This window comes from Clarias gariepinus, chromosome 3 (assembly GCF_024256425.1).
Source record: "Clarias gariepinus isolate MV-2021 ecotype Netherlands chromosome 3, CGAR_prim_01v2, whole genome shotgun sequence".
NCBI classification, from domain to species: Eukaryota; Metazoa; Chordata; class Actinopteri; order Siluriformes; family Clariidae; genus Clarias; species Clarias gariepinus.
Window position 1 is genome coordinate 8,313,657 of NC_071102.1, and position 19,640 is coordinate 8,333,296.

Genomic DNA, 19,640 nt, shown 5'->3' on the forward strand with positions numbered 1-19,640 from the left:
ATTCTCACGCTGTTCCTCTCGTTCTTCTGCCAACTTTAAGCTTTAAGTTTGTTTGGCCATCCTGACTCACCATAATACTATCCTAATCATTTCCTCACTCGTTCCTTCTCTCTCCAGCAACAGCTTCCCAAACGGGCAGCGTGGTCACATGATTGAGCTGTTAACTGCACCCTGGGTAGTACGAGCCACTCGAGGTGGGCTAAATGCAGCGGCTCGGGTTACGCGGGGCCTCTGTGATGACGGCACAGGAATACAGAGGGGAGGTTTGACTGGAGATAGGCCCTGTCAACACTTCAAACGCTCGAGAGATCTCGAAGGCTTTTAGCACACACATTAGGTGGAGAAGGGGAACAGGTTACATCGACATAGATGAGATAGGATGTGTGTGTGTGTGTGTCTAAAACATACATGAATAACTTTGTGATTTCCGCCGTTTCTTTAAATTTAGCCGTAAAATCCTTACGTCTATAGAAGGAAAGGAAAAGATTTCCTAACATTACGTTAATAAAATGTTTAAAAGCAATGATTTGGCCATGACAAAAAGTGACAGATGGTCAATCTTTAATTTTCCACTCCAGAAAAAGAGCCGATATGAAACGAAAAAAGCCTATTTGTGACTCTTTGCCTTTTCTGAACCGTCAATTGGATCTTCAATCCTTCACAATCTCTGCAGCATAATTATCAGATGACAGGATGTTAAATTGATGCGCCAATGTGACGTGACAGGCCTGAGCGAAGAGCTCTCGAAAGAAAGAAAGAAATCCATCATTAGGAAAACAACAAGTAAGGTTGCACATATAAGGTTAAAGGATATCCATTATGCACTTTAGATTGTCCTTTGTGCTTCAGCTACTTTATAACATATAATGAGTTTTACAGAATGCACTCCTATGCTTTTTTTTATTTATTTATTTTTTTTAAAGCTGATGGAGTGGACCTGATTGACAAGAGCACATTTCCCACCATTGTCCTATTCAGCACTGGACAAAGTACCATGAGAGCCTTTTTTTACACACACATACATATATACCTATACATGCACACACACAAACACACATATACGCGCACACAAACACACATATACGCGTATACAGATAAAAAGTTTATAGTGAACACACCACCTGTAGAAGCTTCTGCACACACAATGACTGTGCGTTCCGGGCTGCTAAGTGTAAGGCATTTTTTCCTGTAAAGATAAAAGCATCATTTATTTTTATATATATATATATATATATATATATATATATATATATATATATATATATATATATATATATAAAAAACTATTGGTATCACAAGCTGTTTTTTTTAATAATGAGAGCTGCTTTTGACTTTTAAACCTTAACAGTTTGTGCATCGACAGTATTTACAAAGTCGTCCGTTGTATAATGATTGGTAATGTTTATTGTGTTCTTAAAAATAAATCTTACAGACTCCCTGGTGAAGTGTTTACTATACTGTAAATGCACATTAATTCTATTTTATATAAGGGAGAATTTAATACCTGTGGCATCATTGGCTGTGACGTCAACACCATGGTTGAGGATGACGCTGAGGCAGTCCAAATGTCCTCTGGCGGCAGCAAGATGAAAACTGCAGAGAGGGGACCAAAGAGAGAGAGGATGAACAGAAAGACAAGGTGAGAGAGAAAGAGAGAGAGAGAGAGAGAGAGAGAGAGAGAGAGAGAGATGGACAGACAAGGAGAAAAACAGGCAGAAAGATTGACAAAAAAAACAAACAGAAAGGGTAATAAAAAAACTTAGAAAGGCAGAGCATCAAAAAGAAAGAGAGAGAGAGAGAGAGAGAGAGAGAGAGAGAGAGAGACAGTAAAACAGAAAGTAAGAAAAAGAAAGAGAGACAGAAAGAATGTGAAAGAGAAAGAGAATATGAGGGTGAACCTAGAGGTAAATCAAGGTGAAAGCAACGAATTTGAATACAGTTATATCCTCCTGAAGAAATACTAGAGAAAGTGCATGAGATTGGTAGCTGAAGTGATAAAGTGGGCAATGTAATGCTGAAAAGTGATGCCTGCTGTAAACGGCCACATCAGCATTCACACAGGATGATGGGAAACTCGATCCTCCACCTACAGTACACCCTCTGAACACGGCCCACAGAACAGCATGTTATATCAGAATATCTGTTATCACATACCGATTTATCATTAATTATTCCATCTTAATTTCCATTTATATAAAGTCTGTTTTTTTGTTTCCTTTGAGGAGAACCGGACCGATAATGCTATTCTAGATTTAGACTACTGGAATAACTGCATGCTATATTTTGTACAGACATGTGAAGGTTAAAAAGCTATTAAAGCATCCCGTTCACGTCCACAGCGCCTCATTGCGATAGCATACTATTCATACCAAAGCCTTCATAACAGTCAACACCACCCGTAGAACGCTGAGCAGGTTCGAGCTGGACACGGGGCTTATCTGCCCTAGCGCTCAAAGGTGCGGGAAGTCACACGAGCTGCCACATTACTTCGGGAACTGTCATTAAAAGCTGTGCTGAGAAGAACTCTGGGTATGCCACAGCCCTGACCCACGGGTCTAGATGCAAAAGCAGTAGATAAGTGGAGAGATTCCACCCCAACGTAACATGAACCCCGAGTGGCATGCTGTCTGCTCCCCGGCTTACGGTTACATCATGTCGTTCGGGAGCTATTGTTGTCACATAACGGAGCGGAATGATTTTTAGCTATTGTTACAAGTCCGTCATGGGATCGTAATCTGCAACGCTTAGGAAAGTCGTCATGCCTTGGATGATCTACTGCAAAAACAAAATATAAAAGCATCTGGAGGAAACCCACTGAATTGCTCAAACTAGAGAAAAACAGCTGCTCAATGTCCTGAACCAAAAGGACAGTGTGTGTCAGGACAACACCAGCATTTGGTTTCTTTCTTTTTTTTCCTTCTAAACATTATTAAAAAAAAAAAACTCCACAAGCACCACTCTGTGCACGTCCTTTTAAGAAGCTTGGGAGGTCTTGGAGACAGACAACCCTTCATTGTGGTAAACCATGGCCGCGGAGGCCGGGAAAAGCACCGTGACCCGCTGCGCGCAGGACGTGTCCATTCATTCGCTGTCAGAGCAGCCGCGTCGTTGACAGGCGAAGAGACGAGAGGTCTGCTCGGAACCCAGACGTGTCATTCTAGCTTGGCTCCAGCTCCTTCCATGCCTCAGCTGGATGCGTGACATTTTTAGAGACTCTGAAACGATGTGTGTGCGTGTGTATGCGCTGGAGCTTAAGAGACCCCCCAAATGCAAGAACATGACCCTGTGAACATGCACATTACAACGCCGGATCAGTCAGTCTGAACATTCCTGATCATTAATTTTCACACCGAGAGCAAAACCCAGAGAAATAATAATTAAACCCCTGCACACACGCGTAACGAGACTTTAAACAGGGGTCATGGAGGCGATGTTACGTTTACACATGCTTTTAATTTATAAGTGAATAAGTTATGTTTCGCAATCTCAAAAACCAGGAGGTTCTTGTAGTATCAGTAACCGAAACTGTGAAAAAGTGTCTTTTTTTCAATTGAGCAACACATGCTGCTGCTCATGCAACATTGCATTGACATGGTCTTTGTATACAACAAAAGAATTAGCCATGGTCATTAGCTAGTTTAGCTTCTGAGCCAAGTTTCCTCCGTTACCTAGCAACGCTATTCTCATAACTTTAGGAATTTCGAAAGCATAATTTTGAACTAACAATTAAGTTAAAAAAAAACAAAAAAAAAAAAAACTGTCATCTTCCAGATTTGCTTGATAAGCAGCTTGGTAAGATACTGGGAATAATGGGACATGCAAGCTGTCTCCAAAAAGACCACGTTAAAAAGATGCAGGTTACGTTCCCAGTCTGTTAATTCTGGATTAGCAATGGTAATCGGATGGATGTGCACCGACCCCTAACCCCCAGCTCTCCACTCCCCCCACACGCACATCCACATCCTCTCTTCTTCCCCTGTGGGCCAGGCTAAACACATTTTATTACTGTACTGTATAATCCCACCTAAAATAGTGACCCGCAACTGCAGCTGGACTACGGCGCACCCTCCCTGTGGTCTCCACAGCCGCCGTGTCCGTCAAAACCATCACTCCCAGGGAGACGAGACATGAAATCAGTGTGTGTGTGTGTGTGTGGCCGATTCTATATATGAGCGATGGAATCCTTTACATCTGAAAAGCCCGAAAAACGTGTGGCCCTGCACGCTCTCGCGGCGCTTGACCTCAGACGTAACGGGAAGGTCTCCGTGCTGCAGGTTTGCTGCTGACGAGCGTGCTTCGTATTTTAGACAGTGTTTGTTACCTCCGGCTCCGTTACGCTGCCTCGCCACCCTGGCGACTCGGCGGTGCTGAACGCACTTGATTTAGGCTTGAGAAATTCCTGAGCTTTATTACGACTGCAGGCCCCTTCTCAATGCCGGCTCACGGGAAGAATCTCTCACACACACACACACACACACACACAGGGATAGAAATACCCAAGGGGTGGAAACATCTTATGGTTATGATCGCAAAGCAAAACAAATCTGGCGTTAAAATTAATCTGAAGCTTGGAACCCTCTGTCCTAGTTTTACTTCCATGGGGATTCAAAGTGGAAAGTATTAAAGAGCATTTAACTTTTTTTTTTTTTTTCTCTGAGTCGTGACTTAAAGTGTATGCATCTAGGATTGGTTTACGATCCACGCATCTCTGCTGGCTTTTTGCTTCCCTTCTTCACCGTATAGACGTTTCGGGTTGAGTGGTTCTGTTCCACAGCGACCGTTCTGGACAGATCCGTGTCCTCTGGTTGGACACAGAAAGCCTCAGCCCAGATTAGACACAAACACAGGCCAGTGAGGATTCTGTAAATACCAGTCCTTTTGAAAAGATTATAATTACTCCCATGTGCCTCTGCATAAACACACACACACACAAAGTTAGGAATCAGCCCTCTGAACTGAACACAACTCCTCAGAAGGATGAGAGATTTATTGCATTTGCTCTTTTAAGTAAAAGATCGATCTAAGGCTTTGCTTCATGATTAACAAGAAAGAGAACGAGAAACAGGATTGTTTATTTGAATAATGCAAGACAGACAGATACTTGGCTGCGGATTAAAATCCTCCCTACAGACGTTGTTAACCTTTAACACCTAAATGGAGCTAATTAAAACTCTCTGTTTGACCCTGTCGAAATGGTTTATATTGTGTGTGTGTGTGTGTGTGTGTGTGTGTGTGTGTGTGTGTGTGTGTGTGTGTGTGCACTTACGCAGACCGACCCTCCACATCCAGTTTGGTGGGGATGATCCCTTTCTTACTGAGGACGGCCGACACCTTGTCCACCTCCCCCTTTTCTACGGCTTTCATCAACCGATCATCGTACTTGTTCCAGTCGGTGTTCTGCAAAACAGGAAAACGAGGTCATGACATTACGTTTGGAGTAACGTGGAAGGCGTACAGCACATCAGACACTTTGTGTTATGGTTTTAACGGCCGGATTTGTTAGTTGAGTAAAAAAAAAAATTTTTTTTTTTTTTTTTTTTAAAAAGCTGTTTGTTTTCTTCTTCTTTATGAATAGCTGTCAAGACAGAAAACGAACTTTGCGCTCTTTGGAATGGGGTTATACCAGCTCTCTAATAGCACCATCGGGAACATTTGCATTTCAAAACTGTTACAGAGTGAAAAAAACAATTGCAAAATGAAATTGTGTGCAGGAATGCGACTTGACAACAAGTTAAAACAAGTCATGAAATCCCAAGGCTGAAAATATCGCTCCGAACCAACAGTGCGTTCTCCAGGAACATTCCAGGATTCCTAGCTGCTGTGGAGAAAGTCATAAGTCTCTCCGGCTTAGTAGGTCAGTCCAAAAAAACCACACACACAAATACACAAGCATGAGCACAAACAGTCTCTCACACAAAAACAAGTTTCGCAAGTAAAGTTACAAACTATTATAAGAAAGATGTACATAACTGATATAAATCTTAAACCAATCCTCGTGTCCATTTGATACCTACAAAGTACATCGAGGTGCATTTAAGCCATCGACTCATGGTGCCGGTGATGCTGATCCTTTACACAGCAGCTCAGGAGGGAGAGGGAGAGAGAGAGAGAGAGAGAGAGAGAGAGAGAGAGGAGCAAAAGACCAAAGTCGCCCCTGTTGGTGGGAAAGTTCACTCTACCAGCGAGTGTGTGTGAGTTTTATCCCTTTTAATCGAGTCCCGCGCTCCAGCAGGCTGCCTGCGCCTCACCGAGACCCGAGAGTCCTCGGCCGAGTCTGCTCGCTCCTCCCCGAGCCTCAGCCTCTCCCCGTGCTCTCATCACGTCCTCGCATACACTCTCGCACACGCCTGTGCACGGAGCTGCTGCAGAGCAGGGTCCAGCCCTGGGACAGCAGCTCCTCCTCCGAGCAATAAGTCTCACTCCTTTTGTCCTGTCCTTTTTGTTTTTCAGGCGAAATTCACGCTTTTCCTTGTAGATAAACAGATGGATAGATAGACTGCTCTTCCTCAGTGCTCGGGCTTTCTCACCTCGCTGCGCTAAATGGCGAGGTCGTGCAGCTCTTGGTGGTAAATATGTGATCTCTTCAGGGTCGAAAATATCCCGGTAAACATTGTGCAGAAGGGCCTTCTGACTGGTTACCTTTTTTTTGGCCCCCAAACACTTCTCCAATGACTGATTGGGGAACAGGCGCTAAGAATAACCCATCCTGACATGCTCGGCCCATGAGTAACCGCAGCGGTGGCGGAGAGTCAAGACGGAGGCCTGCCAAGCAGGAGGAAACCCACACACACACACACACACACACACACCTAGAAATATTAACCCATAACAGATTACACGTTTGGCTCTAACCCACTTTATTGGACGACCTGCTGAAGCAAGCAGTCTACACCTTTCACAAACTTTCTCTTCTCGTGATCCGAGCCGCCGATCCAGACGCACAGTAGCCGGATTAGGTGTCGGCCTTTTTACAAGCGGCTGTCTGGGAATCTGCGAAGCCCTCTCATCTCCATCTCCCTCTCTCTGCACCTTCATGGTAAACACGGCATATAAAATCTATTTCAAACGAGAGATGTCATCTTTCAAATCGGGACACTGTGAAAAACATGGGGGGGTTGCGGGAAAGGCATGGGGTGCTGCTGCTGCTGGGTGTTTAATTTACACGTTGCATCAGTGGCAGGGGGGATTCGTGTTACATGCACCCTCTTCCGAGTCGTAGTGGAGCCGACTGAGTGGCAGTAATCTTCATGAGACATGTGACGATCTCTTCACACACTGAACGAGCCATATGAGGGGCTCAGGGGGAGGGTGGGGGGAGAGGGGTTACTTGCTAACCTGCTCCGCAACACGGAGACAAAGGGAACAGAAATGGACACGTACTTATATCTGCTCTTATAAATACGCACATGCATGTATGTGCGCATGTATTTTTGTTTTGTCTTGCTGAAAGGAGCATGAATGAATGATGGCTGAGGTGTTTAAATCTGCGACAACAACCGTATTAAACCGCCAGACATGACGTCCTGATATCACACACACACACACACACTTCAAGCACTTCAAGCTCAATCCCCAGTCTGAACGCATTAATACCACCAGTTAAACCTTTAAATCATTATTATTATTATTATTATTATAATCCACTGCGATGACTTTGCTTATATTTGACTTGACTCATAAACATGAATTCTGTTTGCAGCAGGTTATCTCACACCGGCGCCATAATTCACCTGCTATTGTTAGGCGTAAGCAAAGGGTTTTAAATCATTATTTCAGTATCGACTGCGCTCCTATTCTTCTCATCACAAAGAGCTCACGCTGAGGAAGCACAGCAGTGCAAGATTTTATTGCATTTAATAAAAACAGAAGACACCTGGTAACAGTTTACGCTTTTCACTCGCACGTGCAGATGCCTGTAGTTTTGCTGAGCTTGAACCTTCTAAATAACAACAACAACGAGCTCCCCAGGAATAGGTTTGCTCAATCGATAGTCAACAGCGTCTTGACGTTTTCATGCATAGAACAGGAACGGATACATAACTCGACTTATATCGAAAATATATACTAGTCATAGCATCTTGACCGCCTGCCTAAAAGTCAAGTCAGGTAGGCTTTTATTGTCACTTCAACCATATACAGTTTAGTACAGAGTGAAACGAAACAAAGTTCTTCCAGGACCAAGGTGCTACATACAACATAACTTTAACAACATAAATGAACAGAAACTAACTAGCTGACTTAGTGACCTAATATATCCCACCTAATGACAGGCGCCACTGTTGCTGTAACTTTGGTTCTTTCATGCTCCCGGAAAATGTTCGCTATTTAAACTTGTCACACTGTATGGCCAAAAGTATGTGGACCCTAAGAGACAACCTCTTAGTGATTAAGTCCAACCACACCCATTGCAAGCAGGTGCATGAAACAAATAAACAAATAAATGCGCACATGACCATGCAAACTCTACAGACTAGATAACATACTGTAGGTGAGTCACAGGACACCATTTCCATCAATGTTATTTCATAGAAAAATTTGCCCTGGTCCAATGCAAGTCCCATTATTAAGAAATTCAAGAGTCTTGGAATTGACATTATTTCACGTGAGTAATGATTATACTCCCAGAGACGAAAAAAGCAAAAGGCTTAAAATCTGTCTCAGTGTACTGATCCAGCAGCACAGGGGTATACGACTCTGACCGGCGATTTGGGTACATTGAAGATTTTAGACGCATGATCAATAAGGTGAAAATATCCTGAATTTGTTTCAATATAAACTTCCAACTATACGATAAACCCCAGAGCAAAGGCAAGCAGAAGGGTCCTCAGGTCAAAACAGGTCATTTTCATTCTCGTCTCGTCTGTACGTTTTCTTCGCAGAAAAGCTCTTGGAGTAGAGGTCAAGCGTGTGTATGTTTAGACGACATGTTCAAGAGTGTGGAAGAGCTCAAGCAGGCAGGCACAGGTTTACAGCGTTACTGCCAGATTAACACGGGAGTGAAGGAGACAGCTGAGCCAACATACTGTACATGATCATGAAAAGCACAGCCATGTTAATGTCAAGTGTTCATGCAAGCACGGAGTGAGGAAAGCAAAAACTGTAGCACCTTTAACAGGCGTTTGTAATGCAACACTACCCAGGAGGTAAAGTGTAAAGGAAAGAGTCTGAATGCACTAAATAGGATGTTTTCAGATCAGATCTGAGTCACGTTCATATGTAGTCCTAGATCAGATATATATATATATTAGTGCTGTCAAAATTAGTGCGTTAACGCATGCGATTAATTTGAAATATTTAACGCATTAAAAAAAATTAACGCAATTAACGCGGTTGCAGTTTTTTAAATTTCCTGTTGTGGCTGACGTGTGTTCAACGTGCAAAGAAGTATGGATAAGACCAAGGAAGGACTTTTAGACGGAAAGTTTCAGTATAAAACTCTGCCGGATGGTTCTGTGGATAAAACAAAAGTAATCTGTACATTTTGCAAAGCCGAATTTAAATACCAGAGAAGTAATTCGTCTTTGACATATCACTTAAAAGCAAAACACCCCACCAAATCAATCTTTACAGGGCCTCGCCAATGTAAATTGCATTGATTGTATTGAAATTCAAATGACACAAATGGCACATACCTGTGTTTTTATTTCTGTAATAAATATGGCTTTCAAGCCAACAGTTAATTTGGAGGATATTGATGGTTTATTGCAGGTATATTGTTTACATGAGAAAATCTGTGTTACAAGTTAAACAAAAATTCCAAAAACAATCATATTTAAATTTAAATAGTTTCATTGTCTTGAGTTTACATTAATTATTTACATTTACATATCCAAAAAGTTTCAGTCTTTTAATTGTGATTAATCGCGATTAATTGCAAAAAATTGTGCGATTAATTAGTTAATTTTTTTAAATCGATTGACAGCACTAATATATATATATCCGATATACGGCCATGCAAGTTAAAAGAGATCAAATCATAATTCCTTTCTTGACATTTAGCCTAATTTGTGCGTCTTGGACCAGGCTGCGAGACATCCTAAGTGCTTCTTTGTCCTATACTTCATTTCAACACCTTTCCAAACCAGAAGTACTTTCCCTTTCCTTTTACTACACTCGACATGTCCTGCACAAACGTATCTGAGAACAATCAAGACCAGTGCAGATACACAAAACCATCAGTTGTTTCTTCTGGCACAAAGTCCACTTGCCTTGAGGGTACACAATGACAAGAAATCGTACATCGAGATTAAGATATGGTCCGAGATCATTTCTCCGCAAGGGATCACAGCCCTCTGTGCATCACTGACTCATGCGAAACATCCCCAGAAGTTATAGGACAGGTTCGAACAGGAGCTCAGTCGCCTTGTTTTTATATACACACACCATGGTGTTTGTTGCTCCTGATTACTCATCTCATGCTTTACCTTCTAACAGGAGATAATTCACAGCTCACAAAAAAACAACAGGAGGGAATCGGTCTACTCACACCACCATCAGGATATGAGCACGGACGTTTTATTCCCTTACTCTCATCAACCAGAAAGAAGAAAAAAATCTGTTTAAATTGAGTTTAAAAAACAAACTATGTGCAAACGTTTTAAAGCAGCTAAAAGATTTGCTAAGATTACCTCTCGTTCATAAACTCATGTCTCAAGAAATCGATTACAGGGTTTACCTGTATTTATTTATTTATCAATTTTATTAAATAAATAAAAATGCTTATTAAAACGCTGAAGCCTAAAGCTGTTCAAGGGCGTCATGATCTTGCATGACAATGCACATCTGTACACTTCTACCCAACACAGCCGACACAAACTTTAAGAGGGACGCTTTTACACCGCAAAACATAGTCCTGATCTCACTCCATCAGACTTTCATCTGTTTGGTCCCTATGAAAAACTATGAGAACAAAGATTCACTTCTGATGACAGCGGTGCAGTGGAGGCTCGCGGGGCAGCCTAAAAGATTTTTAAAGAGGAAATGAAGGTAAGCTTGTTTACGGATGGACAAAGTGAACTGAAAAGCAAGACGAAAATTATGTATTTGCATTTTCTTAAAGTTAATTTATTTCTCTCATTCTACAGCCAAAGTGCGGATAATTTTTGACTCACTCTTGTATTAAGTACACTGGAATGATTTCAGCATCAAAACAGAAATATGTAAACCTGGCCACAGAAGTCAACCCTATTTGGGTACATAAAGAAATTAACAAAAAGATCAAAAACCCTTAGAGTTTCAAGACTCAAAAAGGTGCTTTATTGGGATGAAATATTTACATTTGTATGCAAAAGCTTAAAAAGAAATAAGTTACAAGAAAATAACAGGAGTGGATAGTTAAAAATAGGTTAAAAAGAGTAATAATAAATAAATGTATGGAAAATACATGATACCCTTTTCCTGCACGCATTAATTATTTAAAAAAAAAGTTCTTTAATTCTTTTACATTATCTTTAGGAATTTTTTTTTTATGTAAGAATATAAGACTTATGTTTCAATAACTGTATCCATTGTATTATACAAACCTCTACCGTATATAATCACTGCTTATGCAATAAAAAATATCACCGCTCTTAAATATAATATACCAGATCTCAACCCAAACTTAACTCAACTCACACACTCAGACAGTACGTGCCCTGCCCTGTACGTGCCCTGCTCTGTACGTGCCCTGCCCTGTACGTGCCCTGCCCTGTACGTGCCCTCAGGAAGCTGATGTGGGCACATGGCAACACTAGATAGGTCTGGCACTTATCGGTTATTTGTTCTGGCTCTAATGAGGTGTTGCAAAGTATTAAAAGGTGATGCTGTGGAAACGGATTAGTCGGTCTTCCTGCACTCTCTTAAGGACACGATAACTGCTTTTGTGTCAAACTATTAGATTTTCACGAATAACACATTCTATTAATATTCATATTAATTTTCTTTACACAACACACCTACACACACACGCACTATATTACTTCTTGCACATCAGACCCAGGATGCGGCACATTACTCGCTACGTTGCACACTGCTCATCATGTTGCTCATTTCGTCTTCTTGTTTGCACACTGCTCAATTACACATAAAATGAGGACAAACTTGCACTTTGGAACATGGACAATCACACTGCAACTGACGCACATTATTTCATGGTTCATGTTTCAATCATCCTGCTGCTGTAAAAACCCACGCGCTATATTTTCACACTTCTATATTTCTATACAATTTCATTCCTCACAGTTTTACATTCTATTTTGTACATTCTATAAATCCTGTGTAGTTTAGATATTGCAATCTTAATTCTATTTTGTCACTTCTGTAAAGTTGTAAATTTCCAGCCTAAATTTTTATTTAGAAATGTTTTGAAATCGCTGAAATTCCACCGATATGATGCTTTTCAGGGTTGATTAGTCATGTAGGAGACTGATAACTGATATTTTACACTGATATACATTTGTATAAAAAATTAAATCTAGTTGTCAATGTTTAGAGTTCAGTTCAATGCCTTTAAGCATGTGTTTAATTTTATTAGTCTATTATGTAGTCTGGAGCCTATAGCAGAAGACTTGGGGCAAAAGATTTGAGATTTAAAGAACTTTATTAATCCCAGAGGGAAGTTGCTTATTTTTGGTTACAGATGCTCACAGTTGTTATCGAGTATTGCATACTAAACTTCTGAATACCATAAATGAATACATTAAATATGCCATTATGGCATTATTGCACACCAAATATGACCCAACAGGATTTGTAAATATTGCACAGTAATTTAATACATGTATGTAATATTGTATTACATATTTTATCGGAAATAAAAACAAACGGGAAAGATTTATCCTGGACAGGGTGCGGGGCACATTTACACACTACGGACAATTTAGAAATGCCAATTAGCCTAATCTGCATGTTTTAGGACTGTGGGATGAAACCAGAGTACCCGGCGGAAACCTACTAAGAACAGGGAGAACTCCAAACTCCGAGGCGGGAATCAAACCCGGATCCTGGAGGTGCAAGACACGAGTGCTAACCACTAGTGAGCGTGGGTCGGGTATTTTTCCAACCCGCGACCATTAAATAAACATACTAGGCTTTGTAATTCAAATGAAAACAGCCTTTATTTCAGCCTGAAAGTGCTTGGAAACAACATATGATTATGGACATGAACGATAAATCAGGTCATACAAATAAGACAATGATACACATTTTTAACATTTACAAAGCAGCGTTTGTAATCTAGGCTAAACTATTTTTTATTTTAGATTTGTATGGGGCAGGCCTACAGCTTACAGCTAAATAACCACTGACATGTTTTTTCATTTATCACACGGAAATGTTCATTTAGCGTTTTTACGTTTGCTGTGCAAAGAAAAGAATGCTAAAACATTAGATTTGGCAGCCTGACCTTTTTTCTTTTAATGATGTAAATTCCCAACCTCAATTTCACTCGCACCTCATCTTCCATCTTCACTTTTATTTCTTTGTTTTTGTTGTGACTGGCAGTGGTAGCTGCTTGGCGCTTTCGTGGCTTGTCACGCGACGTAACCTTATCAAAGAACTATCATCAAGGATATCACAGTAGCATTTCTTCTAAACTTAAAAAAATAAATAAATATAACATATTTCTGAAGTTCTGTAAAGTAAAATAAACAAATCTCAACTGACCTGAAGGCCCGATTCAGCAGCACCAGGCTTGTGGTGCATAAAGCACGGTTGCTCAGAATGCTCATCACCGAGACGGCTTCAGTCTTATAAATTGCATCGAGACACAGAACAGATAATTGTTGAAATGCTAAATGACTCGGCCAACACCTAATTAACATGTCAATAAAACAAATGTATAAGTTCTATCCCTCGCCCACTGATTGCAACTAATCCGTCTGTAGCGTCAACAGTTGCTGGATAACAATTGTGGGTTATTCATTAATACACAGCTCCTGATTACACAGCAGTGACCGAGGCCTAACCCGTGATTAGAGACTCTACCATAGTAATTGAGAGCTAATTCCAGGTTACACTGGGACTATAAGCAGATATCTATACAGCCTGTCGTTATGCTGCTGGCTAAATAGGTGCTTTAATTGGACCCCTTCTCTGACATCTCACCCCCACATTTAGGTCAAGATTGCTGATGATCTTAGGCAAGTGTGCACCCAGACGCCTGCCCGGTGGTATGCCAAGGAAAGGCCGAGAGTAGCAGTGGGAGGCCCGCGTCGGTATGTAAACTAGCTGTAAAGAGACCGCTACAGGCGATGTGCCGTCTCCAATGACTGAGCTCCGTGATTGGCAAACTGCTACCATGGCAACATGGATACACTCACCATGCATAAGAGACACCCAAGTTGTTACCATTATGTAATCGTAAGAGCTCAATGCCAGCCTGAGTTCAGCACACTATTGATTGTTGCATCTCTCTTTCACTCTCCCTCATACACACTTGAAAAAAAACTAATATGATGTATAACAAAGTCCTCTAGAATACCTTCACATGTTATTAAAGGCCAAGTGGCCAGAACAATCAGGAATGATTAAATCAATGATTTTTTGGTACCTGTTGCTTCATTCAGCCCTAAAAAAATAATAAATAAAAAAAAAGAAAACTAGGGCAGCAAGTGTCCGGTTATAAACTCCCTGGACAGTTTCTGTCTGGTTCACGAAAAGTCCGGGACTGAAATATCCATTAGTGAAGAACTGCGTCCAAGGGGGAAAACCAAGCTGACCGACCACCTCCTGTTTTTTTGGAAAGTATGTACACTTGCAGAGACGAGACAGCTGTTCTATAGCATCAGAACTGTCTGACCTTCGACCCCGGGGCCAGTGTATTCCCTGCCATTTCCCCCATTTCCGCCAGCCGGGTTATATTAAGATGCATCAGCCTCCTCCATCGCCTCAGATCCTGGATTGTTACTGACCACCAAGAGACCAGGGTTGAAAACCAGGAACACCACATAATCAGGTCACCCTGCCAAGACCCACTACTTCATTTATTCATGGATTAATCTTCATGGACATTATCCAGCTCAGCCTTGTAGGGGATCTGGATCCTATTTTAGGAACTCCAGCAGTGAGGCGAGAAAACATCCTGGATGGAACATCAGAGCAACATGCACACACATTCATACACTCATTCACACCTAGTGGTAATTTAGCATCACCAATAGATCAGATGACACTTTTGGAAGGTGAGAAGAACCCAGATGAAACCAATATCAATACTGTTTAACTAAGCTCTGGATTGAACCACGATGATCAAATCTCACCAGACCTACGAGTTTTACAGTAGGAATCTAAGCTCCAGTGAAACAGCACCTGAAACGGGTCTTAGCAAGTCATCAGTTAGTTTTACATGTTACTGAGGGAGGAAGATGCGAAATTTAGCTTATTAAGTCGATTTCAATTGCACAAGTATAAGAGAATATATAATTTTAAAAAAAAATGTACAGCATCATCTGTTGAATTTTGAGATAAACTAAGGTATTTTTTATGATAAAAATTTTCACAAAAAAGTAACGCATCTTCTCTTCCCGTAGGCCGATTGCGATGAAACAAAGCCTATGTGTTGGCTAAAGCTTGGCCAAATACACCTGTGAAAACCCTATTCAAATCCGTTCTTACGTGATGCGTGCACAAAAACAGACAAAAACAGACAAACAGACAAAAAATTTCAAAACCCATCTTGGTGTGGTTTATTACTCATCTTGCGTCCCCCCCCCAAATAATTCTTTCACAAATATCATGATCAATGTACAGTTTTAATATTTTTATAGATTTCCACAAATACAATTTATACCAACATATTATGATGCGTTTGATTATTCAACCAGTTATTTTACTCCGTGGTTAGTTAGCTCCTACATGTGACATACAGTAATATGTACAGTTTTGATTGGAACAATTTTTAAAATTCTGAAAATCACCCAGAACTAGTGAAAGCTAGAATGGTTCTGTACGCCATGTGGTATGTACTGTAAGTATTAAACACACTCATGATCTCACATTTTCAGTCCTGTCTGGCCATCTCTACCTTTAATCAGCAGAACAGGGACAACTGGAATCAGAGAGACTGTACAGGAGAGAGCACATTCCACCAAGGAAAGCTGAAAGGAAATGAGACTTGGCTTGGTTTTTCAACATCTGTCATGCGAGTGATCAGATCCTGACGATTAGATTAGCGGAGGAAACTTTTCACACAGACTGCGGATGCAAATATTTTGGATGCCATGGATGATTCTGGGCGACCTCACATGCTCCGCAGCCTGCTTACTCAGGCATGAAGGCGAGAAGCTAGACAACAAGAGAAATCACTCAGGAGCGAGAAGTGAGAGATGGATAAGTGCTGCTGCAGGACACAGACAAAGGAATGAGGACTTAGTAACGTCAGGGTGGACATAGTGGCAGAGAGGTACAGGCAATGCCGAGGAAACTCGCAGGAAAAGGAAAGTGACAAAAACATGTGGTAAAGTAAGACTGAATGATGGAGTAAAGAAAATAATAGAGATTAAACAAAAATAAGAGAAAAAACAGACTGGTATGAAGGGACTTAAGAAATATATATTTTAAAAAAGGGGTGAGACAAGGAAACAGCTACAACATGACCAAGTATTACACCATCTTCATTCAACATTATTGCAATAAACAAGATTACAGCATAAAATACATAAGCAGATTACAGCACAGACAGACAGACAGACAGGCGAATAAAAAATAAATAAATTTAAAAAATCAGGTCAGGTTGAAATTTGGAACCAAACTGAAAATAATAAAAGTTTATAATAAATGAAAAGATTTTAGCCACTGGATTGTGAACGCGCCCACAGAAACGCAGGAATGTGCTGCCGCTAAAACAATATTTACATGACCAAGGTCACCGCTTCCCACGAGCCAGGAAACTCAGCTCGGCGGCAAAAGCTTATTAACCACAAGCTCTAATGAGTATTTAACACCAGAGTCAAGTGGCTAAAGAAACGAGCAAACTGAGGTAGACTTAAAGAAAAGGCAACGTGCTGGAAATGATGATGGCGTTTCAAGGCTAAGGTTGCACTATCAGGAGTAAATCGCCATACTCGCATTAATCTCAATTAAATTATTCAGAGCTTTAAAGAAACATGAATTTTGACTCTAGATAAATAGATAGATAGATAGATAGATGGATAAATATTTTAAACATGAATAACATGTCCTTCACAGCAACCTAAGTGTATATCCATATGAATAAAAGAAAGGTTTTGTCTGTAGATTGGTCAGAACTCTCTTTAAATAATATCTTTACGTTTCATAAAAAATTTAGAAACATTTCTGTATGTCTGGAGGTCCGTCAAGATTGTCACAGCATCAGACAAAACTGGCCGAGCAGAATTTTATGAAATCTTGGCAATCCTTTGGTATTTGCCTGAAATTAAATCTGCGGCTTAAAAGAAATCAAAGCATTGAGTATAAGAGACATTATGAGCAGTTATGTTCCATATTATGTCACTGCATCTAGCATTTTTTTTTTTACTCTTTAACTCATTCTGTGCTTTTGCTTTGAGGTGGGCGTGGCTATATGCATCACTCAATCAGATGCACGAGCAATGAGCAATTGCAAACGCCATTTAACATAATCTGCCTTTCAGTCTTTGGACATCTACATTTTACATACAAAATTATTCTAATATCGATACCTCGTCATTGTACCTCATCTACTGCTTACACCAGTTTCTCAAGTAATAATTTAGACAATGCATGTTAAACTCCACCAGATAACACTAGATGTAAGATATGGCCTTAGATGACACACTCAGACAAAGTCAGACATGATAAAACACACACTCACTCACACCCTGGTTATACGGTAGTGTTGTGATTCTTTCATGATTAGTCATGATGATAACGACAAGCACAAACCCGTTCAGGCTTGTCAGATTTCCTGTTTATTTATTCAGCCGTTATTTACTCCTCTTTACACATCCACTCCATCTTCTAGTGTGAAAAAAAAAATCTAAAATCTAAAATTTCTTGCTTTTAGAAGCATTGCTGTACCTTTACTTTCCTCTAGAGGGCAGCATTAATGGCAATCACTATGAGCAATTATATTATTTTAAGTATAAGTATTTATTAGAGAATTTATTAAGGAAAAAATATTGCTTTACAAGACATTTTTAAGATTTTTTTATTTGAGGTGAACCCAATAAAAAGAATAAATAAAATTAATAATAATAAAAAAAGAAAATTAAATGTTTATACGTAAAATTAATAATAATAATAATAATAATAATAATAATAAAGAACCTGTATTTGTTGGCATGTCATTAAACTGTGCAAAGAACAAATGATGCAATTGAAACTATTTAGTAGGTCAGCTGTTAACACCGTCACAATCCTCAGGTCAGCAGAATATTGTTTTTGTCTCTGTCTTTGTGATGGAAAGCTCAGTGTGTGTGTGTGTGTGTGTGTGTGTGTGTGTGTGTGTGTGTGGCATCAGCACTGAGATAAGCTGTGTCCCCCCACAGTCACTAATCCCTGACCACTGAAACACAATAGACTCCCATACATCCCCCTCACCATAAACTTCCCACACACACACACACACACACACACACACACACACACACACACACACACACACACACACACACACACACACACACACTCACTATACTCTCCATAATACATATTCTTCCACCGCATAAACAGTTGCTGTGTTTTCATTCTTACCCATTCTTCTTGACCAAGAATGGGTAAATTAAATTTCTTTAATTTCATTGTGTCTCATTTTAAAAACCAGTCTTGGGTTGAATTTACATTTATGCATTTGGCAGACGCCCTTATCCAGAGCGATATATATTTTTATACAAGTCAGCAGTCGAGGGGTTAAGCGCCTTGCTCAAGGGCCCAACAGGGACAACTTGCTGGTTGTGGGATTTGAACCTGGAATCTTCCGAGCCATAGTCCAACGCCTTAACGACCAACGTCAGCTACCTCTGACCCCAAGCTTTAAATAAATTCAGTTTATTAATTTTTGAATAATTTAGTTTGTTCACTGGGGGTTTGTTGAAACGTCCATTTTCATTTTCGAGTTCAGTTTTGTAATCAGCTGTAGTTCTCCTCTAGCACGTCTCACAGTGACGGGAATCGCCAGTGATCATCTGATACGATGACATCATGACACCCAGGCGCTTTGACGTGAATTGGGACTTTGTGAGCATGATTCTGGGAAAATGATTCTATACACATTGTGATTCAATTTATTTTTCCCAGATTTTGTTACGATTCTAAACAAACAGTCCTGTGTCATTAGTTTAGATCATGCCACCTGCCGGATTATACAGGAACAGCAAGGCTTTACCACCTCAAATGCAAACAAATAATTCATTTTACCCCATCTCCAACGTCACTCCAGTCCTGTTTGCTTTGATGATCTATGATACCCCGGTACTGTTTGCTGTCCCATACTGTATCATGACGCTCTCACCTCTGTAGGTGTTCTTGGGATCATTCAGATAAATGTTCTTCCTCTAAACACATAAGTAAACGATTTTACGGGTGTGTTCTATATTTTGTTTGGGTTTGTCGAAATGCTCGTGTGGGAATCTCCATGCTTCAATTTTTCATTTCCTTTCTTTTTTAGAGATTAGCTACGGGATTAGCATTAGCATGAGATTAGTTTAACTGTCGGTTCGCAG

The 19,640-nt window shown here is 40.4% G+C and overlaps 1 protein-coding gene across 1 annotated transcript in view; it reads right to left on the reverse strand.

Annotated features, from left to right (window-relative positions):
• uacab (uveal autoantigen with coiled-coil domains and ankyrin repeats b) overlaps window positions 1–19,640 on the reverse strand; it is a 53,215-nt gene that overhangs the window by 20,770 nt on the left and 12,805 nt on the right. The window contains exons 2-4 of the mRNA XM_053492325.1: window positions 5,267–5,397; window positions 1,505–1,593; window positions 1,122–1,186 (exon numbers count right to left, since the gene is read on the reverse strand). Of these exons, the coding sequence (XP_053348300.1) occupies window positions 1,122–1,186; window positions 1,505–1,593; window positions 5,267–5,397 (285 nt within the window). The remainder of the gene's footprint in view (window positions 1–1,121; window positions 1,187–1,504; window positions 1,594–5,266; window positions 5,398–19,640) is intronic.